Here is a 21,460-nt window from a genome sequence, read left to right on the forward strand (position 1 = left end):
GATCACATAAATTGAAGTTAGTTATAATATACTAAAAGCTAATCTGTTCTCCATGTCAAATACCTTGAATCTGTTGAAGAGTCTGTTGCTAACCACTTATATGGCCTTAGACAAAACCTTAGTCTTTTTTCCACATCAGCATATTTTTTTTTAATTTTTTTTTTAACATTTATTTATTTTTGAGACAGAGACAGACAGAGCGTGAGCATGGGATGGGCAGAGAGAGAGGGAGACACAGAATCTGAAGCAGGCTCCAGGCTCTGAGCTGTCAGCACAGAGCCCGACACGGAGCTCGAACTCACGGACCACGAGATCATGACCTGAGCCGAAGTCGGACGCTTAACCGACCAAGCCACCCAAGCGCCCCCCACATCAGCATCTTTATCTGAAGTAAAGATGGCAGATTCAATGATCTCTAAATTCTCTTAAAGCTATGGTAGATGCTATAAAAGGTCACTTTCTTATTACTACTGAGTTATAAACCATTCCTCTATTGTTAAAATTATATCTCTATGCTTTCAACCTTTCATGTCTATGTTGTTTTATAAATAGGTTAGATTCATATAATCTTTTCTATTCCACATATGTTACAGCATATTTATTTTAAAGAAATGCATCAGTTTCATCGAGCTAGTGAATATTATTCTCATGGGGTATGAAGGAAAGAAAAAGATGCACAACTTTTCCTAATCTCTGCTGAAGCTCATCAAGGCTGAATGGAGAGAATAGCTGGACATTTACATAATTAATTTCCTTTATTATTTAAATTGTTCTTATCAATTACTTTAGAATAACAGTGCTTTTGTGCATCTCACTTTGGGCTACAGATTCATTAACATTAAATACGAAAAATTGTTTATTTTTTTTACTTTTTTTAAATTTATTTTTGAGACAGAGAGAGACAGAGCATGAACGGGGGAGGGGCAGAGAGACAGGGAGACACAGAATCCGAAGCAGGCTCCAGGCTCTGAGCCATCAGCCCAGAGCCCGACGCGGGGCTCAAACTCACGGAACACGAGATCGTGACCTGAGTTGAAGTCGGACACTTAACTGACTGAGCCACCCAGGCACCCGAAAACTTGTTTTTTTTTTTCAATATACGAAATTTATTGTCAAATTGGTTTCCATACAACACCCAGCACTCATCCCAAAAGGTGCCCTCCTCAATACCCATCACCCACCCTCCCCTCCCTCCCACCCCCCATCAACCCTCAGTTTGTTCTCAGTTTTTAAGAGTCTCTTAAGCTTTGGCTCTCTCCCACTCTAACCTCTTTTTTTTTTCCCTTCCCCTCCCCCATGGGTTTCTGTTAAGTTTCTCAGGATCCACATAAGAGTGAGAACATATGGTATCTGTCTTTCTCTGTATGGCTTATTTCACTTAGCATCACACTCTCCAGTTCCATCCACGTTGCTACAAAGGGCCATATTTCATTCTTTCTCATTGCCATGTAGTACTCCATTGTGTATATGAACCACAATTTCTTTATCCATTCATCAGTTGATGGACATTTAGGCTCTTTCCATAATTTGGCTATTGTTGAGAGTGCTGCTATAAACATTGGGGTACAAGTGCCTCTATGCATCAGTACTCCTGTATCCCTTGGGTAAATTCCTAGCAGTGCTATTGCTGGGTCATACGGTAGGTCTATTTTTAATATTCTGAGGAACCTCCACACTGTTTTCCAACGTGGCACCACCAGTTTGCATTCCCACCAACAGTGCAAGAGGGTTCCCGTTTCTCCACATCCTGTCCAGCATCTATAGTCTCCTGATTTGTTCATTTTGGCCACTCTGACTGGCGTGAGGTGATATCTGAGTGTGGTTTTGATTTGTATTTCCCTGATAAGGAGCGACGTTGAGCATCTTTTCATGTGTCTGTTGGCCATCCAGATGTCTTCTTTAGAGAAGTGTCTATTCATGTTTTCTGCCCATTTCTTCACTGGGTTATTTGTTTTTCGGGTGTGGAGTTTGGTGAGCTCTTTATAGATTTTGGATACTAGCCCTTTGACCGATATGTCATTTGCAAATATCTTTTCCCATTCCGTTGGTTGCCTTTTAGTTTTGTTGGTTGTTTCCTTTGCTGTGCAGAAGCTTTTTATCTTCATAAGGTCCCAGTAATTCATTTTTGTTTTTAATTTCCTTGCCTTTGGGGATGTGTCGAGTAAGAGATTGCTATGGCTGAGGTCAGAGAGGTCTTTTCCTGTTTTCTCCTCTAGGGTTTTGATGGTTTCCTGTCTCACATTCAGGTCCTTTAACCATTTTGAGTTTATTTTTGTGAATGGTGTGAGAAAGTGGTCTAGTTTCAACCTTCTGCATGTTGCTGTCCAGTTCTCCCAGCACCATTTGTTAAAGAGACTGTCTTTTTTCCATTGGATGTTCTTTCCTGCTTTGTCAAAGATGAGTTGGCCATACGTTTGTGGGTCTAGTTCTGGGGTTTCTATTCTATTCCATTGGTCTATGTGTCTGTTTTTATGCCAATACCATGCTGACTTGATGATGACAGCTTTGTAGTAGAGGCTAAAGTCTGGGATTGTGATGCCTCCTGCTTTGGTCTTCTTCAAAATTACTTTGGCTATTCGGGGCCTTTTGTGGTTCCATATGAATTTTAGGATTGCTTGTTCTAGTTTTGAGAAGAATGCTGGTGCAATTTTGATTGGGATTGCATTGAATGTGTAGATAGCTTTGGGTAGTATTGACATTTTGACAATATTTATTCTTCCAATCCATGAGCAGGGAATGTCTTTCCATTTCTTTATATCTTCTTCAATTTCCTTCATAAGCTTTCTATAGTTTTCAGCATACAGATCTTTTACATCTTTGGTTAGATTTATTCCTAGGTATTTTATGCTTCTTGGTGCAATTGTGAATGGGATCAGTTTCTTTATTTGTCTTTCTGTTGCTTCATTGTTAGTGTATAAAAATGCAACTGATTTCTGCACACTGATTTTGTATCCTGCAACTTTGCTGAATTCATGTATCAGTTCTAGCAGACTTTTGGTGGAGTCTATTGGGTTTTCCATGTATAATATCATGTCATCTGCAAAAAGCGAAAGCTTGACTTCATCTTTGCCAATTTGGATGCATTTGATTTCCTTTTGTTGTCTGATTGCTGATGCTAGAACTTCCAACACTATGTTAAACAACAGCAGTGAGAGTGGGCATCCCTGTCGTGTTCCTGATCTCAGGGAAAAAGCTCTCAGTTTTTCCCCATTGAGGATGATGTTAGCTGTGGGCTTTTCATAAATGGCTTTTATGATCTTTAAGTATGTTCCTTCATCCCGACTTTCTCAAGGGTTTTTATTAAGAAAGGGTGCTGGATTTTGTCAAAGGCCTTTCTGCATTGATTGACAGGATCATATGGTTCTTCTCTTTTCTTTTATTAATGTGATGTATCACGTTGATCGATTTGCGAATGTTGAACCAGCCCTGCATCCCAGGAATGAATCCCACTTGATCATGGTGAATAATTCTTTTTATAGGCTGTTGAATTCTATTTGCTAATATCTTATTGAGAATTTTTGCATCCATATTCATCAGGGATATTGGGCTGTAGTTCTCTTTTTTTACTGGGTCTCTGTCTGGTTTAGGAATCAAAGTAATACTGGCTTCATAGAATGAGTCTGGAAGTTTTCCTTCCCTTTCTATTTCTTGGAATAGCTTGAGAAGGATAGGTATTATCTCTGCTTTAAACGTCTGGTAGAACTCCCCTGGGAAGCCATCTGGTCCTGGACTCTTATTTCTTGGGAGATTTTTGATAACCGATTCAATTTCTTCGCTGGTGATGGGTCTGTTCAAGCTTTCTATTTCCTCCTGATTGAGTTTTGGAAGAGTGTGGGTGTTTAGGAATTTGTCCATTTCTTCCAGGTTGTCCAATTTGTTGGCATATAATTTTTCATAGTATTCCCTGATAATTGTTTGTATCTCTGAGGGATTGGTTGTAATAGTTCAATTTTCATTCATGATTTTATCTCCCTTCTTTTTGAGAAGCCTGGCTAGAGGTTTGTCAATTTTGTTTATTTTTTCATAAAACCAACTCTTGGTTTCGTTGATCTGCTCTACAGTTTTTTTAGATTCTATATTGTTTATTTCTCCTCTGATCTTTATTATTTCTCTTCTTCTGCTGGGTTTAGGCTGCCTTTGCTGTTCTGCTTCTATTTCCTTGAGGTGTGCTGTTAGGTTTTGTATTTGGGATTTTTCTTGTTTCTTGAGATAGGCCTGGATTGCAATGTATTTTCTTCTCAGGACTGCCTTTGCTATGTCCCAAAGCGTTTGGATTGTTGTATTTTCATTTTCATTTGTTTCCATATATTTTTTAATTTCTTCTCGAATTGTCTGGTTGACCCACTCATTCTTTAGTAGGGTGTTCTTTAACCCCCATGCTTTTGGAGGTTTTCCAGACTTTTTCCTGTGGTTGATTTCAAGCTTCATAGCATTGTGGTCTGAAAGTATGCATGGTATAATTTCAATTCTTGTAAACTTATGAAGGGCTGTTTTGTGACTCAGTATATGATCTATCTTGGAGAATGTTCCATGTGCACTCGAGAAGAAAGTATATTCTGTTGCTTTGGGATGCAGAGTTCTAAATATATCTGTCAAGTCCATCTGATCCAATGTGTCATTCAGGGCCCTTGTTTCTTTATTGACCGTGTGTCTAGATGATCTATCCATTTCTGTAAGTGGGGTGTTAAAGTCCCCTGCAATGACCACATTCTTATCAATAAGGTTGCTTATGTTGGTGAGTAATTGTTTTATATATTTGGGGGCTCCAGTATTCGGCGCATAGACATTTATAATTGTTAGCTCTTCCTGATGGATAGACCCTGTAATTATTATATAATGCCCTTCTTCATCTCTTGTTACAGCTTTTAATTTAAAGTCTAGTTTGTCTGATATAAGTATGGCTACTCCAGCTTTCTTTTGGCTTCCAGTAGCATGATAAATAGTTCTCCATTCCCTCACTCTCAATCTAAAGGTGTCCTCAGATCTAAAATGAGTCTCTTGTAGACAGCAAATAGATGGGTCTTGTTTTTTTATCCATTCTTATACCCTATGTCTTTTGGTTGGCACATTTAATCCATTTACATTCAGTGTTATTATAGAAAGATACGGGTTTAGAGTCATTGTGATGTCTGTATGTTTTATGCTTGTAGCGATGTCTCTGGTACTTTGTCTCACAGGATCCCCCTTAGGATCTCTTGTAGGGCTGGTTTAGTGGTGACAGATTCCTTCAGTTTTTGTTTGTTTGGGAAGACCTTTATCTCTCCTTCTATTCTAAATGACAGACTTGCTTTATAAAGGATTCTCGGCTGCATATTTTTTCTGTTCAATACATTGAAGATCTCGTGCCAAATCTTCCTGGCCTGCCAAGTTTCAAAAGAGAGATCAGTCACGAGCCTTATAGGTCTCCCTTTATAAGATAGGGCACGTTTATCCCTTGCTGCTTTGAGAATTTTCTCTTTATCCTTGTATTTTGCCATTTTGACTATGATATGTCGTGCAGAAGATCAATTCAAGTTACATCTGAAGGGGGTTCTCTGTGCCTCTTGGATTTCAATGCCTTTTTCCTTCCCCAGTTCAGGGAAGTTCTCAGCTATTATTTCTTCAAGTACACCTTCAGCACCTTTCCCTCTCTCTTCCTCCTCTGGGATATCAATTATGCGTATATTATTTCTTTTTAGTGTATCACTTAGTTCTCTAATTTTCCCCTCATACTCCTGGATTTTTTTATCTCTCTTTTTCTCAGCTTCCTCTTTTTCCATAACTTTATCTTCTAGTTCACCTGTTCTCTCCTCTGCCTCTTCAATCCGAGCCATCGTCATTTCCATTTTATTTTGCATTTTGTTTAAAGCGTTTTTCAGCTCCTCCTGACTGTTCCTTAGTCCCTTGATCTCTGTAGCAAGAGATTCTCTGCTGTCCTCTATACTATTTTCAAGCCCAGCGATTAATTTTATGACTATTATTCTAAATTCACTTTCTGTTATATTATTTAAATCCTTTTGATCAGTTCATTGGCTGTTGTTATTTCCTGGAGATTCTTCTGAGGGGAATTCTTCCGTTTGGTCATTTTGGATAGTCCCTGGAGCGGTGGGGACCTGCAGGGCACTTCCCCTGTGCTGTGGTGTATAACTGGAGTTGGTGGGCGGGGCTGCAGTCCGACCTGATGTCTGCCCCCAGCCCACCTCTGGGGCCACAGTCAGACTGGTGTGTGCCTTCTCTTCCCCTCTCCTAGGGGCAGGATTCACTGTGGGGTGGCATGGCCCGTCTGGGCTACTTGCACACTGCCAGGCTTGTGGTGCTGGGGATCTGGCGTATTAGCTGGGGTGGGTAGGCAAGGTGCACGGGGGCAGGAGGGGCAGGCTTAGCTCGCTTCTCCTTAGGTGATCCACTTCAGGAGGAGACCTGTGGCAGCGGGAGGGAGTCAGACCCGCTGCCAGAGGGGTGGCTCCGCAGAAGCACAGCGTTGGGTGTTTACTGGGAGCAAGCAAGTTCCCTGGCAGGAACTGGTTCCCTTTGGGATTTTGGCTGGGGGATGGGCGAGGGAGATGGCGTTGGTGAGCGCCTTTGTTCCCCACCAAACTGAGCTCTGTCGTCAGGGGGCTCAGCAACTCTCCCTCCCTTTGTCCTCCAGCCTTCCCGCTTTGCTTTCCGAGCAGAGCTGTTAACTTATGACCTCCCAGATGCTAAGTCCCGCTTGCTGTCGGAACACACTCTGTCCGGCCCCTCCGCTTTTGCAAGACAGACTCGGGGGCTCTGCTTGGCCGGCAGGCCGCCCCTCCACCCCGGCTCCCTCCCGCCAGTCCGTGGAGCGCACCGCCTCGCCCTTCCTACCCTCTTCCGTGGGCCTCTTGTCTACGCTTGGCTCCGGAGACTTCGTTCTGCTAGTCTTCTGGTGGTTTTCTGGGTTAGTTAGGCAGGTGTAGATGGAATCTAAGTCAAACTTGTTTTTTTAAAAACAAAGTGCAGAATCAATTGGTGCAGTTGCCCCTTATGGAATATTAGTGGACCTAAACAAGGTAGCAAAATGAACCTGTCTTTCTGCCTTTTGCATCATTAGAATTCGTGGGATGGAAACGATTTAGAAACTATATGGAGAAATGTTTGCAATAGTTTATCTTAAACTCTTTTTTTATTTTTTTATTTTTTTTGAGAGACAGAGGGAGAGAGAAAGAGAGAGACACAGAATGCAAAGCAGGTTCCAGGTTCTGAGCTGTGAGCACAGAGACCTACGCAGGGCTCCAACTCACAGACTGTAAGATCATGACCTGAGCTGAAGTCAGACATTTAACCCACAAGCCACCCAGGCACCCCTTTCTCAAAAGCTTCATGTCTCTTCTCTCTTTTGATTGAGACTTTGAAACACCTATTCTATAAGATCGGATCTATGGCTTATAAAATGAGGATATATACTAATATTGATAATTTGACTTGCTAGAAATAGTTTAAAGAGCTCTTAACTCATATTTTTAGAGAAAGCTGAATAGATGATGAAAGTCTCCTATAGCAAAGCTCTCCACCAAAATTTAGAAAAAAAAAACTTCTTTAGAAAGTAAATAAGATATGAAAACTGTTCTTCAGTGTATGTTAAGAAAAGAAAAATACACACACATTCACACACATAAGCACAGTTAAGGACCCACAGGAGATCCAGAATGATAAAGTTACCAATCAGCTCCCTTATTGCCTATGATATTAATGTATTGCTTACACTAATGAATAAAATAAAGCCTTTTTTCTTCTTCTTTGATTCAGCAACTGAGCCACTTGGTTTATAGCATGTCTGTACATCCGGTCCTCTAGTTTTATTGCATCTTAAACTGTACCAGTCCTCTTTTCTGAGACATCTAAAAATCATGTGTGTACTCAAATATACAATGATGAAGTATTTTGGGAGATATTAGCTAATTATATCTAGTAGTCAATCAGAAAAAAAAATCCCACTCCACCCAGTGTAGTCTGAAAAAGTTCCCCTAAGATTTCTGAGAGTCTGAAATCCATTTGATCAGTGAAATTCATAGCACAGAACTGTCACAGATGTGTACCCAAAATCCTGGAGCTCTGCCTTTTCATAATAACCAAGTGACTTTGAGAAAGTAATAGATATGTTTTGTTTTTAGATTTTATAGGTAGATAGACATTCAAATTTAGAATATTCATCTTATTATTATCTTCATAATAAGCATTTAAAATATTTCTGCTGTTGTTACTAACAGTATTTTGTTTTCATTTAGAATTCAAAATACGCATTGATATAATAATTGCAACTAATTTCATTCATCACCAACCATATATTATTAAATTTTTACATATATCAATTTGTTTAAAACTCAGAGTAAACCTGAGGATATGCTATTATTATTACCATTTACTGATGAGCAAAATTAATATTAAAATATTAATCAAATGTTCTATTCAATATTTGGCCCTAGAGGTTTCTTACTGCTTTCATTCTCAAATTTTAAATTTTGTTACCATAAATCAGTCCAAAATCATTTATTGGGAAGAAAATAACCAGAGTAAAAATGCATGCATATCAGCACTTTTGCTGCCCAAAGAATGAATTATTAAAGATGTGCAGAGAACCACAAAACCCTTTAAAAATCTAATATGTGAAGTTATTCACATTCTACTTTCTATGTTATAGTGTGACAACTGCAGAAAAACAGTGAAAAAAATTCACTAACATGATAATCAGACACAGTAAGAATAGCAGTTGAAAAGGTTAGGTCACCATAAAATGTCCAAATCACATCATAACCTCACATTTTCACTTCCAAATTATCTTTTCCCAGCAGGGTAGAAATAAGAGATTCAAACTGCATAACCTTTCATCCAACATTATTGCTGTGCTAGAGAGAAGGCTTAAGTAACTTAATTTTTCTCACAAAACCTGATGTTGATATTTGGCAGCTTCTAATCTGGCTGGGTGCCCTGACATGAATTGCAGATTCTCTGTGCTCCTTTTGAGAAGAGTTTGAGGAGGATAAAAGCAGATGCAGATAAACGCAGATGGAGCCCAGAAGCCAAATAGCATGAGTCTCCTCATGTAGGAGTAGATTTGGCAGCCTCACACTGTTTTAAGGAGGAAAGGTAATTTTCTATAAAGTAATTAGTCGCTTAACTCAAACAAACCATTGTGGTGATTGTATTTTGTTTTCGTAACTTCAGGAAAAGTACTTTGGATGCAAGTTAAAATTAAACAGTTGTTTTTGGTTGTTACTGGCTTTGATTATCATTTTTTTTAAGGCAATAATGAAATTGTAGGGTTGAAAGTGATATTTAAATTGGAACATATCCTAACTGATCTCCACAATCAAAGTCAATATTGACCTTTACAAACAGATACAACAAAATGAAAGACTGCCATTGCCTGGTGCGGCAATTTTAAGTCTTACTTCCAAGTTTCTTGATTTTCTCATTATTACTCTAAACTTCTTAGGGTTGCACTATTTCTCTTTAATCTTCTATTACAGAGCTGGAGGCTCTCATACCTGTTCCTTCATGCCCTTCCATCAAGTTTTCCACAATGGTGGTTCTCTATTTTCTTGTTACTTCTTGGGGATATGAAGGGGCATTTTCTTTTCATTTCCATTGGAAGGTTCTCAATTAGTATACTTTCTGACCCCGCAATACCACTGTACTCATTCTGCCTTGGTTAGAGGGGTGATTAACTCAACTTTGTATAACTTTTCTTATGCACAGTAAATACCTACTATTAATTGATCCTAAAAAGTTTATGCTTTACAAGGTCCTATCAGTCCCTGGCATATTTGCAGTTTTGAGCAGTTAATTTCAGAGACCTTAAACTTTGATATACTCTTTAGACAGCCTAAAACATAAAACAAAAAGAAATTTAAGAAAGTGATTAAGGCTACCCATGTGTACAGGATATATGACATTAGGCCTTGGATTTTAGTTCGTAGACAAGATATTTTAAACCTGGAAGAGACTTATGTTTATCCAGGTGATATTTTTACAGTTGAGCTTATTTATTTATTTATTTATTCATTCATTCATTCATTCATTCATTCATATTTCTGAGGCCTGTGCAAGATGTTCAAGCCAGGTCTCTGGTGACTACAGGCACTTGAGCAAAGATATCACCTTAAGAAAAAATGTCTAGACTTCAGAATAAGTGCTGGACATCTACAGGCTTGGCAAAGTTGCTTGGACCTCAGAGAAAGCTTACAAGGGACCACTTTGGGCGCTGTGGTATTCTGCAAGACAGACCTCACAGGGCTTAACAGCTAGCAGAACCCCATGATTGAGGTCTGATAAGTAAAGAGTGGTTGTTGGGGTTTAGCAAGAAAAAGGCATGGAGACTTTGTGGCTACCCTCTGCAAAGGCCAGATTGCTTGTGATCCTGCAAGCAAACAACCATACCTGTAGTTCGTTCAGGTGGCTTCAGCATGCATGCTTTCATCACTTACTTCACAAGTTCACCATTTCCTAAATAGGTATAGATGAAGCAAGAGAATCTTACATCTGTAAAGATCTTTTAAAATCTGATTTACAGAATATTTGCTACTTTTATATCACATGCCCTCTAAATTTTACGTGTATTTCACAGCACTAGCAAAGTTCTGGCTTTAAAATATAAATGCAAAGCCTGTATGGGTAGGGCTAGATTAGCAGCCCCAAATTTTTTCTTATAGCCCCAGTGAAGAAAAATATCATGAACGAGGCCTACCCTGAGTCTCCTAGCCAGTGCAAGGAACCACAACAACTCTAGTTGGTTCTAAATTGGTTAACTTCACATAAGAAAGAAACCTCCTGAGGAGGCAAATTTCTTAAGTGTAAACAGTTCCATAAGGGCAACAGAAGAAGGTATCCAGAAGAAGAGTTTTCCAGAAGAAACAGCCATTGTGATGCATGACTGAAAACACCCACTTACAAGGCAGTGTAAATACTGGGTTCCTAGCTAGAGACCAAATGAATATAGAACTGGGTGTCAGAAACCAAAGACTCAAAGGGGTAATAGAACTTAGACGATTGTGCAAAATGGTAATGTAGGAAGACCAACACCAGTCAGTTGATGGTTGATATCTTCCAATTTTTTTTTTTTCAAAACTTAAGAAGAAAAGGACACTTCTATTAGTCTGCTAGGGATGCCATCACCAAGTACCACTGACTGGGCAGCTTCTCAGAGTCTTGGAGGCTACAAGTCTGAAATTAAGGTGTCAGGGTTTATTTCTTCTGAGGCTTGGAGAAGGTAGTCTTTCCTCTTTGTCTGCAGATGGTCTTCCTTCTGTGCTGTCTTATATCCAAATTTCCTTTTATTATAAGGACACAGTCACACTGGATTAGGACCCACACAATGACCTCATTTTAACTTAATTACCTCTTTACAGGCTTATCTCCAAATATATTCACATTCTGAAAGACTGATGGTTAGGACTTCAACATAGGAATTTGGAGGGGACACAATTCAGACCTAACAAAGCTAACTGGGAATGGTTCCTCAAAACTCCAATGATGCCATGCTTATCATACTTCATTCCTGCTTGTCCATTGTTTTACTTGTGCCAGTTTCCCAATCTTGGGAGCTCAAATCACTTGTGGAACACAGAATTTAAGATTGCAGAACAATTTAAAATTTTAGGACTTCACCCTTATCTTGTCAAGTGTTTCTGGGCTTGTGTTCCTGAACATTCTTAAGGCTGTCATCTTCAGAAGGCCTGTGTTTACTTTAGATAAGAGTAATTTAGGCTGATTTTTAGAGTGGAGACAACTCACTGTCAAGAGATGATTTACAAAGCCATAGAACTGGAAAGTGACAGAGCCAGGGCCAGACTGCACTAGTGTAAATATTCTTATGCAATCAACATGTGCTAAGTCTTCAACTGAAAAAGCAAAGAAAATAAGTCATATTAATTATAAAATTATGCTGGATGATTCCTCAGCAGCTGTGGGAAGTTTCCTGAGGACACGATTTTTAATCTTTACTATATCCTGTTTTACCCATTAGTCTGCAATTATATGGCCATTGTTACACTACTATTTAAAACATGACACTAATCAACAGGTTAAAATTAATAAAAAGTCTGAAACCAGATAATTCATCTAAAAATTAATAAACAGATGTTTATAAAAAGTTTGAAAGCTTGGAAATGTTCTAAAATGTTATTAAATGTGATATTTGTTTTCCATTAATTGAGTCTATATCTTCTTTTATTAGCTAAGGTGTCATTTTCTTTGCCACTCTTTCTCCTATTTGTTTAAATCATACCAAAGCAAGACAACCTTGAAATCTGATTTATGCGAAGATATATCCATTCATCTATGAATGTGACTCTTGGCCTGTTTCTACAGTTTGGCTATTGTAAATAATATTGCAATAAACATAGGGGTACATGTATCCCTTTGAATTAGTGTTTTTGTACTTTGGAGGTAAATACTGAGTGGTGCAGTATCTGGACCATAGCGTAGTTCTATTTTTTATTTTTTTTTGAGGAGGCTTCATACTGTTTTCTACAATGGCTACACCAGCTTGCATTCCTACCAACAGTGCGTATGGGTTCCCTTTTCTCCATATCCTCACCAACACTGATTGTTTCTTGTGTTTTTTATTTTAGCCATTCTGACAGGTGTGAGGTGATATCTCATTGTGTTTTGATTTGCACTTGTCTGATTATGAGTGCTGCTGAGTATCTTTTCATGTGTCCGCTGTCCACCTGTGTGCCTTCTTTGGAGAAATGTCTGTTCATGACTTCTGCTCATTTTTTACTTATGTATGCATATGAGAGAGAGACAGCACAAGTGGGGGAGAGGCAGAGAGAGGGAGAGACAGAGAATACCAAGCAAGCTCTGCACTTTTAGGGCAGAGCCCAACACACGGCTCAAACTCACGAAACCATGAGATCATGACCTGAGCCAAAACCAAGAGTCAAGAGTCGGACGCTTAGCTGACTGAGCCACCCAGGCGCTCCTGCCCATTTTTTAATTGGATTATTTGTTTTGGGGGTATTGAGTTATATAAGTTCTTGATATATTTTGGATATTAACCCTTTATCAGGGGTCATTTGTAAATATCTTCTGCCATTCAACAGGTTGCCCTTTAGTTTAATTTTCAATTTATATACACACCTATACAAACTCCTGAGATTATTTTCCTAGGGAATCCATTGAACATATAAATCAATTTGAGAAAACTTAACATCTTTCCAATATTGAATCTTCCAATCATAAACGTGGTTTATTCTTCCTTTTATTTATATCTCTATAATTTCTCTCAATAATTTTTATACTTTTCTATTTAGAGGTCTTGCATAGATTTATTTCTAGGATTTTTATTTTTCTTGCCAATGTAAATGATATATAATTACAAAATTCATTTTCCAAATTGTTTCTTGGCTAAATATATGTAAATAACACAAATTTTTAGATTGACCTTATATCCAGTTGGTTTGCTAAGTCATATTTAATTTTAATAGTTTAGCTATTTTATTATAAATGTTTGCAATATTATTTGCAAAGAGTGAGAGCCTTTTTTTTTTTCTCCAGTCCTACATACTTTATTTCTTATCTTGCAGCAATAAGGAACTCTAGAACAATGAAAAACCCAAGCGGTGACAATGGGCATCCTTATATATTTGTGATCTATTAGTATTTCATCATCAGGTATGCCTCTGCAGGTTTTTGTGTGTTTGTCTTGTTTTGTTTTGTTTTAGATTCATAACTGAATTAAGTAAGGTTTTTTATACTCCTGCTACATTAAGTTGATAGTGATAATTGTTGGCTTGGTTTTGGTTTTTAATCATGAAACTGTATTGGTTTTTGCTTTATCAAATGCTTTTTTTCTGAATCTCCTGACATTACTTTCCTCATCTTGGTACAAGCTGAAAGTTTTTTTCCCTTGTTCTGTTAATGTAGTGAATTACATTAATTGACTCCCAGTATTAACTCAATCTCACCTTCATGAATTAAACCCATTTTGGTGATAACATATACTTTATCTTATGTATCATTGCACTTAGTGTGCTTATCTTTTGTTTAGGATTTTTCAACTGTGTTCATGAGATACTTTAGGTCATAGTTTTTCTTTCTTGTAATACTCTTGTGAGATTTTTACGTAAGGTAATGTGGTCTCAAAACAAAAAGTTGTGCATTTTTTCCTGTCATTTGAAAATTCATGGATATATTAACAGTATTTCTTTCTTAAACATTTGGAAGAATTCACTAATGAAACCATCTGGGTCTGTAGTTAATTTGAAAAAAGTTTTAAATTATGAATTCAATTTATTCAATAGATAAGGGCTGCAGAGATTTTTTTTCTTCCTTCCTAGTTTGCCCTTAAACTTCAAAACTTATTCATTCCAATATAGAATGTCCAGAGTTCTTTGTCTTTGGAACTCTTTCTGAATCTTTAGCTACCATGGTAGCAAAAGCAAAAGAGCAGAAACACTAATATAAAAAAGAAGCTGGTGCATAATCACATAAACTACTTTCACAATTCAATTATAGGTAGAGATGATCAAATGGATATTTCATTCTCATCAAGTTAAAAACAAAGAAACTGAAAACTTTCACATGGATTTTCTTAATTTTATATTACATTCCATAACATTATGTTTTACTATTTTTGTTAAATACAGAGTTATGAATGTGTTAGAAAAAATGCCTTTTTTTCAAACTTGTTAAACAAATAAAAGGTAAGAAGCTACTTAGGTAGCTTAGGTAAGAAATCTGGTACAGTTAATAAATTGACAGATCTTAATCAGATGTGAGTGGTTTAGGTTTACACGTTTGTATTCAATTTTCAAGTTTATACCTTAAACCAAGTATCATTTATATGTATAAATAGTTAAAATATGACATGTACATAAATACACATATTTTAATATCTCATTAAAAGTTTACATTTAAAGAAATATACTCTTTTGCTTTATATTCTAGCAGCGAACATATTTTGGGTCACATAAAACTTATCTTAGATAAGATTACTAGAATTTAAATGTTGCTAGTGCTATTTCTTTGGTATGACATACAAATTTATTTAATACTAAGTATTCAGCAGTGATCTTAAAATCATTTAAAATACTTTCACCTTTGGGGCGCCCGGGTGGCTCAGTCGGTTGAGCATCTGACTTCAGCTCAGGTCATGATCTCACCGTTCCTGGGTTTGAGCCCCGCATCGGGCTCTGTGCTGACAGCTCAGAGCCCGGAGCCTGTTTCAGATTCTGTGTCTCCCTCTCTCTCTGCCCCTCCCCCACTCACGCTCTGCCTCTCTCTGTCTCAAAAATAAATAATAAACATTTAAAAATAAATAAATAAATAAAATACTTTCACCTTTGATTGTATAGTGTTTCCTAACATTTGTCAATTCTAGGATAAAAACAGTTACCTTCTTAATAACAAAACTCGGTGTTTGAAACTAATTCTAATACTTTACATCAAAGCAAGGACTAAATACATGTTCAATTATTAATACAGAAAAACATTAAATAAAACCTTACATTTTTAATTTACATTTTTCCTAAAATGCCTATAAAAAAACCAAAAAACAAAAAACAGCCAAACACTAAATACAGCACCCATTATATTATTAATGTCAACACTATATGACATCACTATGGATGACATAAAATGTTGCCTAGTTGCTTTCTAGTACTAAAACAAATCAGGCTTGCTGGAAATTCAGAGACCACAGAAATGTAAGTGTGAATGTCTGTTTAAATATTTGATAACACTACTAAATATCTAAGTAAATATGATAAAATTATAGTGTATTTGATTTACACTATATATTTACATAGATTACAAATATATTTCAAATTATATTTGAAAATGTTTTCTAGTTCTTACAAAGCCAAAAATGTTTTTATAAACACATGGTATTTTTCTACAATATCAATAATGAATAGATTAGAGGAAGATTAATAGTTTAGTAGAAGCAGTTTAACTCAGAGCTTAATTTAACACAAAACAATTCAATGATTTAACCTTGATCAATATTCAATATGTAACCTAGAATTATTAATTGGTAATTTAAATGTGTTGAGATTTAAACTTTGTTACATCAACCAAATAGTTAAGTTACTGAATTGTCTTCATATTTGCCTGTTCTTCTCCTGCAGTCGGCCTAACTGAGCCTTGTTTAGATCCCTGCTATATTACTTGTATAAGTCAACACAACAGCCAATTCCATATGAACAAATTCTCAACAAATTTAGAACAGCTTTTGTTGTAAATATCACTAGTCCACCTTTGGCTGAACCCAGAACACTTGGAGTGTATATATTTTTGCTCAGATAAAACACTAAGAAACAATGGTTGTCTCTCAATCAAAGTGGATAAATAGAGGTAAGATATTGCGATTGTTTTCCTCTTTTTTCTCTTGCACTCAAGATCAAAATAAACTCAAACATGAGCCTCATGAGGTGGAAAAAAATCTTCAGAGAGACAATAAGGCATCCAGGGATGAGAACAAGGCTCTTAGAAAAGAAAATAAGTCCCTTTGGAGAGAAAATAAAGCTCTTCATCAAGAAAACAAAGCCTTCCGAATGGACAACCATTTGATCTGGGAGGTGAATCAATCCCTGAGAGAGCAAAACCAGGTCCTATGGAAGTTTAAAAATGTGATTTTGGAGAGCCAAAGACCACTAGAGGAAAAAATCAATGCTTTGAGCACAGAAAGAAAGTCTCATTGGCAACAGAATCGAGCCCTGGAGGCTCAGATCAAGGCTCTCAGAGAACAGGAGAAAGCCTTCCAGAATGAGGCGAAAGCTCTTCAGGAAGAAATACAGTCTCTCCATGAGGAGATCAAGGCCCTGAAACACCAGGAGAGAGCACTCAAGATGGAGGAACAAGACTTGATGAAAGAAGGAATAGCACTAGAGATGGAAGAACGGGCTCTGTGGAAGGAGGAGCAGGCCCTTCGTGAGGAGAACAAGGCTCTTAGAGAAGAAAACAGTGCACTTCAAGAGGAGGAAAAAGCCCTTCGGGAAGAGGCAAAGGTCCTTGAGGAGTGGCATAAGATTCTTCTGGGAGAAGATAAGAAACACACTTACGGGGAAAATGCACAATAAAACAAAGCAGGAGAATTGTGACTCGAAGGTGTAACCAACAAACCATGAAGACCATTGACATTCCAGTAAAAATAAAACTTTTGAAGGTGAAATACTATTGTTAGGATTGAAGTCAAATCTGGAAATTTACAGTACTTGGTATCTGGTCCTGGAAACTAAATAAAGTTCTGAGAATTTAAAAAAATAAAGGAAATGATTCTTTTAGGTTTACTTAAATTTTACATTACTATTAGAGGTATATATTTTTCTACAGTGCAAAGATGTATTGTTCAAAACGTGACACTGAATGGGCAAAGGGTTTTCCCTTTAAGTTCAAAAACATTGGATGAGTATTATAAGAAATTAACAGAATGGGAAATATTTGTCTCAACACTCATTCTTAGAATTATGAATATATGAAATATAAAGTTTTGCATACTTCATTCATTTGTATTGTAGAAGAATATCCTGCCTCTTTATGCTTATTTCAGTAATCTAGTTGGGGAGCTAATCAAATAACAAGAATTTTAAAAATAGGTGATAGTACAAGAATTGAGTGTTCACTGCCCTCTCCACTTTCTCTTTATTTCTCCTTTCGGCTATTGTCTTTCTCCTTTTGCTTTCGGGGAGGGAGGCTGTTCTCCATCTAATCAATGTATTAAAGAAAGAAAAGAAGGAGAGAATAGAGTCCAAACTTACAACAAGCGTTTTGGAATTTGGAATGTAAACGTGTAGAGTTCATAATACAAGTTGGGGGAGAAAGAAATGGAGTTTTCAGAAGTGTTAATGTTGATAATTGATCTAACTGAATGCTCTTCAAACAAATAAACAACTGAGTCACATGAACTCATGGATTAAAGTTACATATGTAATGGCAGAACATTAGATTACAAACCATGTAAAGGGTTGGTGCCATACCTTGCTTTTCATCATTGCAAATTTTGAGCACTTAATAATCAGGGTAAATGTTTAATGGGTTTTATTGAATATAGCTGAGGTTATATCTCATTCTGATTCTTTTCTGGTATTGGGGAATGGAAGAGTAAGAAAACTATAGGAAAATAATACTTTATTTGCTGCCACATCTGCAAAAGCCCAACATACATTTGTTGAATATCTATAATTAGCACTCCATTAAGCAATACACTTACATTTAAGTATAAAAAGTGAAAAAAAGACATGTCTCCTGACTTTAACAATTCCACTGAGTATAAAAGAAGAAAAACATTATTACTTTATTCCTTAAGAAAGTCTATCTGGCCTCGGGCTCTGTGCTGACAGCACAGAGACTGGGATTCTTTCTCCTCTCTCTGCCCCTCCCCTGCTCGCACTTACTCACTCTCTGTCTCTCAAAATAATAAACATTTTTTTTTAAAGTCTATCTGCCTGGAAACAGTTTTCAGACCACTGTTTCTAGGAACTTATAGCCACTATTTAAATAAAATAATCAGCCTTGGAGAAGATTAAAAAGCAAAGAATGTAGATGTATGCTTGACTGATCTGCAGTCCAATCGGGACAGGGAAGAAACACAAATTCATCATTGTTTCTACCTCAAAAGATGTGGAAGAAGCCTGCAGGCAGGAGAATGGCCAAATTAATGTTCTATGAATATGTGACTCTAATGCCTACACATTAATTTTGATATTTTTTTGTTCAGAAAAGAGTCCTTGCTCTGCAAATTCCCTGCTGTAGAATTTAGGACAAATAAACTATTTTATACTTTGGTGATGAGGTCGGGAGAGCAGTGTCTATGGAGTGGGTGTAGTTATCAATGACTTCTCTTAGTGAGAACGTTGCCATTATTATATCATATTTAAATTAGTAGCAACTCAGGTTAAACTGTAAGGCTTAGTACATTTGGATCAGAATTTCAATCTCTCCTCTTAAATTTAAATGCTAACCTGAAAACTGGCACTATTACAAAGAAATCTTGGTTAATGTTTGTAGCCCACTCTGTAAGACAAAAATTACGTAGAGAATGGATTAAAACAATTTATATTGACAAATTAACATTAAAACATTGCAGACAAATCAAAAGTTTCTACTAAAATGTCCAGTTACCATACTTATGAAATACTATATTGAAAAATGTATTTTCCCATATAAGTGGGATACATTTATATGTACATTAAAAAGTTTTCATATTTATTGTTATATATAAATTTCATGGAAATTGTGTGTTGAAAGGAGAAAATATTTGTGGATGAAAAATGGGGGCATTTGATGCTCACAATGCAGGAACTTTAGTGTATATGAACTGTTTCTTTGTTGTTCATTTCTAGAATTTTCCTCATAGTTTCCAAAAAGTATGGTCACCTGAATATCTAATGTTCCCAATGGGATTGTCCCTCCTCCAGATCAGCAGTCATTAACTGCAGGACAGAACAGTGGCATTGATGCTCCAAATATCTTCTTAGAGATGATGGATTCCTTAGCTTTCCCACGGCACCTTCAGTCTAAACCCATATATACTAATCTCCATGTATTTAAGGCCACAAGTTCCAGGCTCTGAGGTACATCCATCTTCACTTTGATTTATAATTCATGATGCCCTATATGACCTGCAATATATCCCAATTCAACATTATTCCTCTCCTTCCTAAACATTTTAACAAATATCTCATATCTTGCCCTTTTTCTGAACGTTCCTTTGGTCCTCTTAACCTAGACAGACTTCAGTGTTACTGTTCTCTTAGTATGCCTTGAAGGTGAAGGCGTTTAGGCACTGGCAAAGATGGAACTAGTGTAGGCTTCCTCATTTCCCCATTTGTAAAAATTTTATCCTGTTTCCTCCTACAAAAGACTATGTTTCAGTGAAGCACATATGAGATACCACTTCGATCTTATGTGATATTTCATATTCAGACTTCCTGTTTGCTCATTCAGACATTAAAACCTTTAGAATCTGGCTCACAATATTTCTCTTCACCCCTCCTGCTTTTACCTCTTCTGTATGACTTCAAACTGCACACAGAGGATCAGTCCAGAAATGTTCTACTCAGCATCTTGGATCTTGTTTCCAAAAACCATTGCCTCCATATCACCTCAGTCTCCATCCCCAATGTTATATCTCAACACCTTTATGATTAGCAAGTACCCTGACTCTGACCTAATTCTCTGCCTAGTGTAGAGTAATAATTGCCTGTAGGAAATACTAATCTCCAGTTCACTGTAATTCCTATCCCTAGTTCACATAAATAATTTTATCAGTCCCTGGAGGTCTTTTCATTGGCAGAAGATCTACAAGAATAAACCAAATCTTCCAGGCCAATAGCACAGTGCCTGCTTGGGATTCTCTCTCTCTCTCTCTCTCTCTCTCTCTCTCTCTCTCTCTTCTCTCTCTCTCTCTCTCTCTCTCTCTCTCTCTCTTTGCCCTTCCCCTCCCCTCTCTCTCTATTTCTCTCTCAAAATAAATAAATAAAAATTAAAAATTTTTAATGAAAAAAGAATAAGCAAAAGCTATTGCTATATTATTTGAAAACAGTGACACAAGATATTCAGACTGAGGGGTACTGAAATGTGCTCACAGAGACTCTCCATATTGGCTCAAAGAGAGGACTGTACACATCTTTTCCAACTCGGCATTCATGATGTTACATTGGTATCTTCAACTCTGCATCCTCCAAATCAATGCTTTATTTTTTATTCATTTATTTTTTGGGAGGGTGGTAAAGCTAGTAAAACATTTACCAACCCAAAGTCAAAGTACTTGAAAACTGATTAAAGAAAACAATGAAATCTATGTATTTTATCATCCTTGAATTTGTGTATTTTAAATAGAGGGGTGCTTGGATGGCTCAGTTGGTGGAGTGACTGACTCTTGATTTCAGCTCAGGTCATGATGTCACAGGTCATTGGTGAACCCTGCATTGTTCTCTGTGCTAAGAGAGCAGAGCCTGCTTGGGACTCTCTCTCTCTCTCTGTCTCTCTCTCTCTCTCTCTGTCTCTCTCTCTCTCTCTCTTTGCCCTTCCCCTGCTCACTCTCCCTGTCTCTCTCTCAAAATAAATAAGCTTTAAGAATAAATTAATAAATAAAGAATACTGTCCACTTAATTTCAGATACTGGTAGCATCAGTTATTTATGCTGATGACATTAATGATCTATAATTTGCTGACCATGATTCATATTGTAAACAGGAAAAATAAATGGATAATTGAAACAATGAAGCAAATAGTTTTCCTCTAAAACACCATTATCATTATTTTATTTTTATCAATGCATATATTTTAATATTTACATAACCACTTAAGAATCATGTACTAATAGGGGCTCCTGGGTGGCTGGGTCGGTTAAGCGTCTGACTTCACCTCAGGTCATGATCTCACTGTTCGTGGTGGTTCAAGCCCCACATCGGGATCTATGCTGACAGCTCAGAGTCTGGAGCGTGCTTTGGATTCTGTGTTTCCCTCTCTCTCTGCCCCTCCGCTGCTCATGCTCTCTCTTTCTAAAAAATAA

General features: G+C 37.1%; 1 protein-coding gene across 1 annotated transcript; it reads left to right on the forward strand.

Annotated features, from left to right (window-relative positions):
* The first annotated feature begins 15,592 nt into the window (after nt 1–15,592).
* On the forward strand, nt 15,593–17,225 carry LOC122213553 (protein chibby homolog 2-like). Its single transcript, XM_042927637.1, is given in 3 exon segments — nt 15,593–15,650; nt 16,074–16,985; nt 16,987–17,225. Coding segments are annotated over 2 exon segments (792 nt in total). The 5' UTR covers nt 15,593–15,650; nt 16,074–16,265; the 3' UTR covers nt 17,059–17,225.
* The last annotated feature ends 4,235 nt before the right edge of the window (nt 17,226–21,460 follow it).

This window comes from Panthera leo, chromosome A1 (assembly GCF_018350215.1).
Source record: "Panthera leo isolate Ple1 chromosome A1, P.leo_Ple1_pat1.1, whole genome shotgun sequence".
In the NCBI taxonomy this organism is placed as follows: Eukaryota; Metazoa; Chordata; class Mammalia; order Carnivora; family Felidae; genus Panthera; species Panthera leo.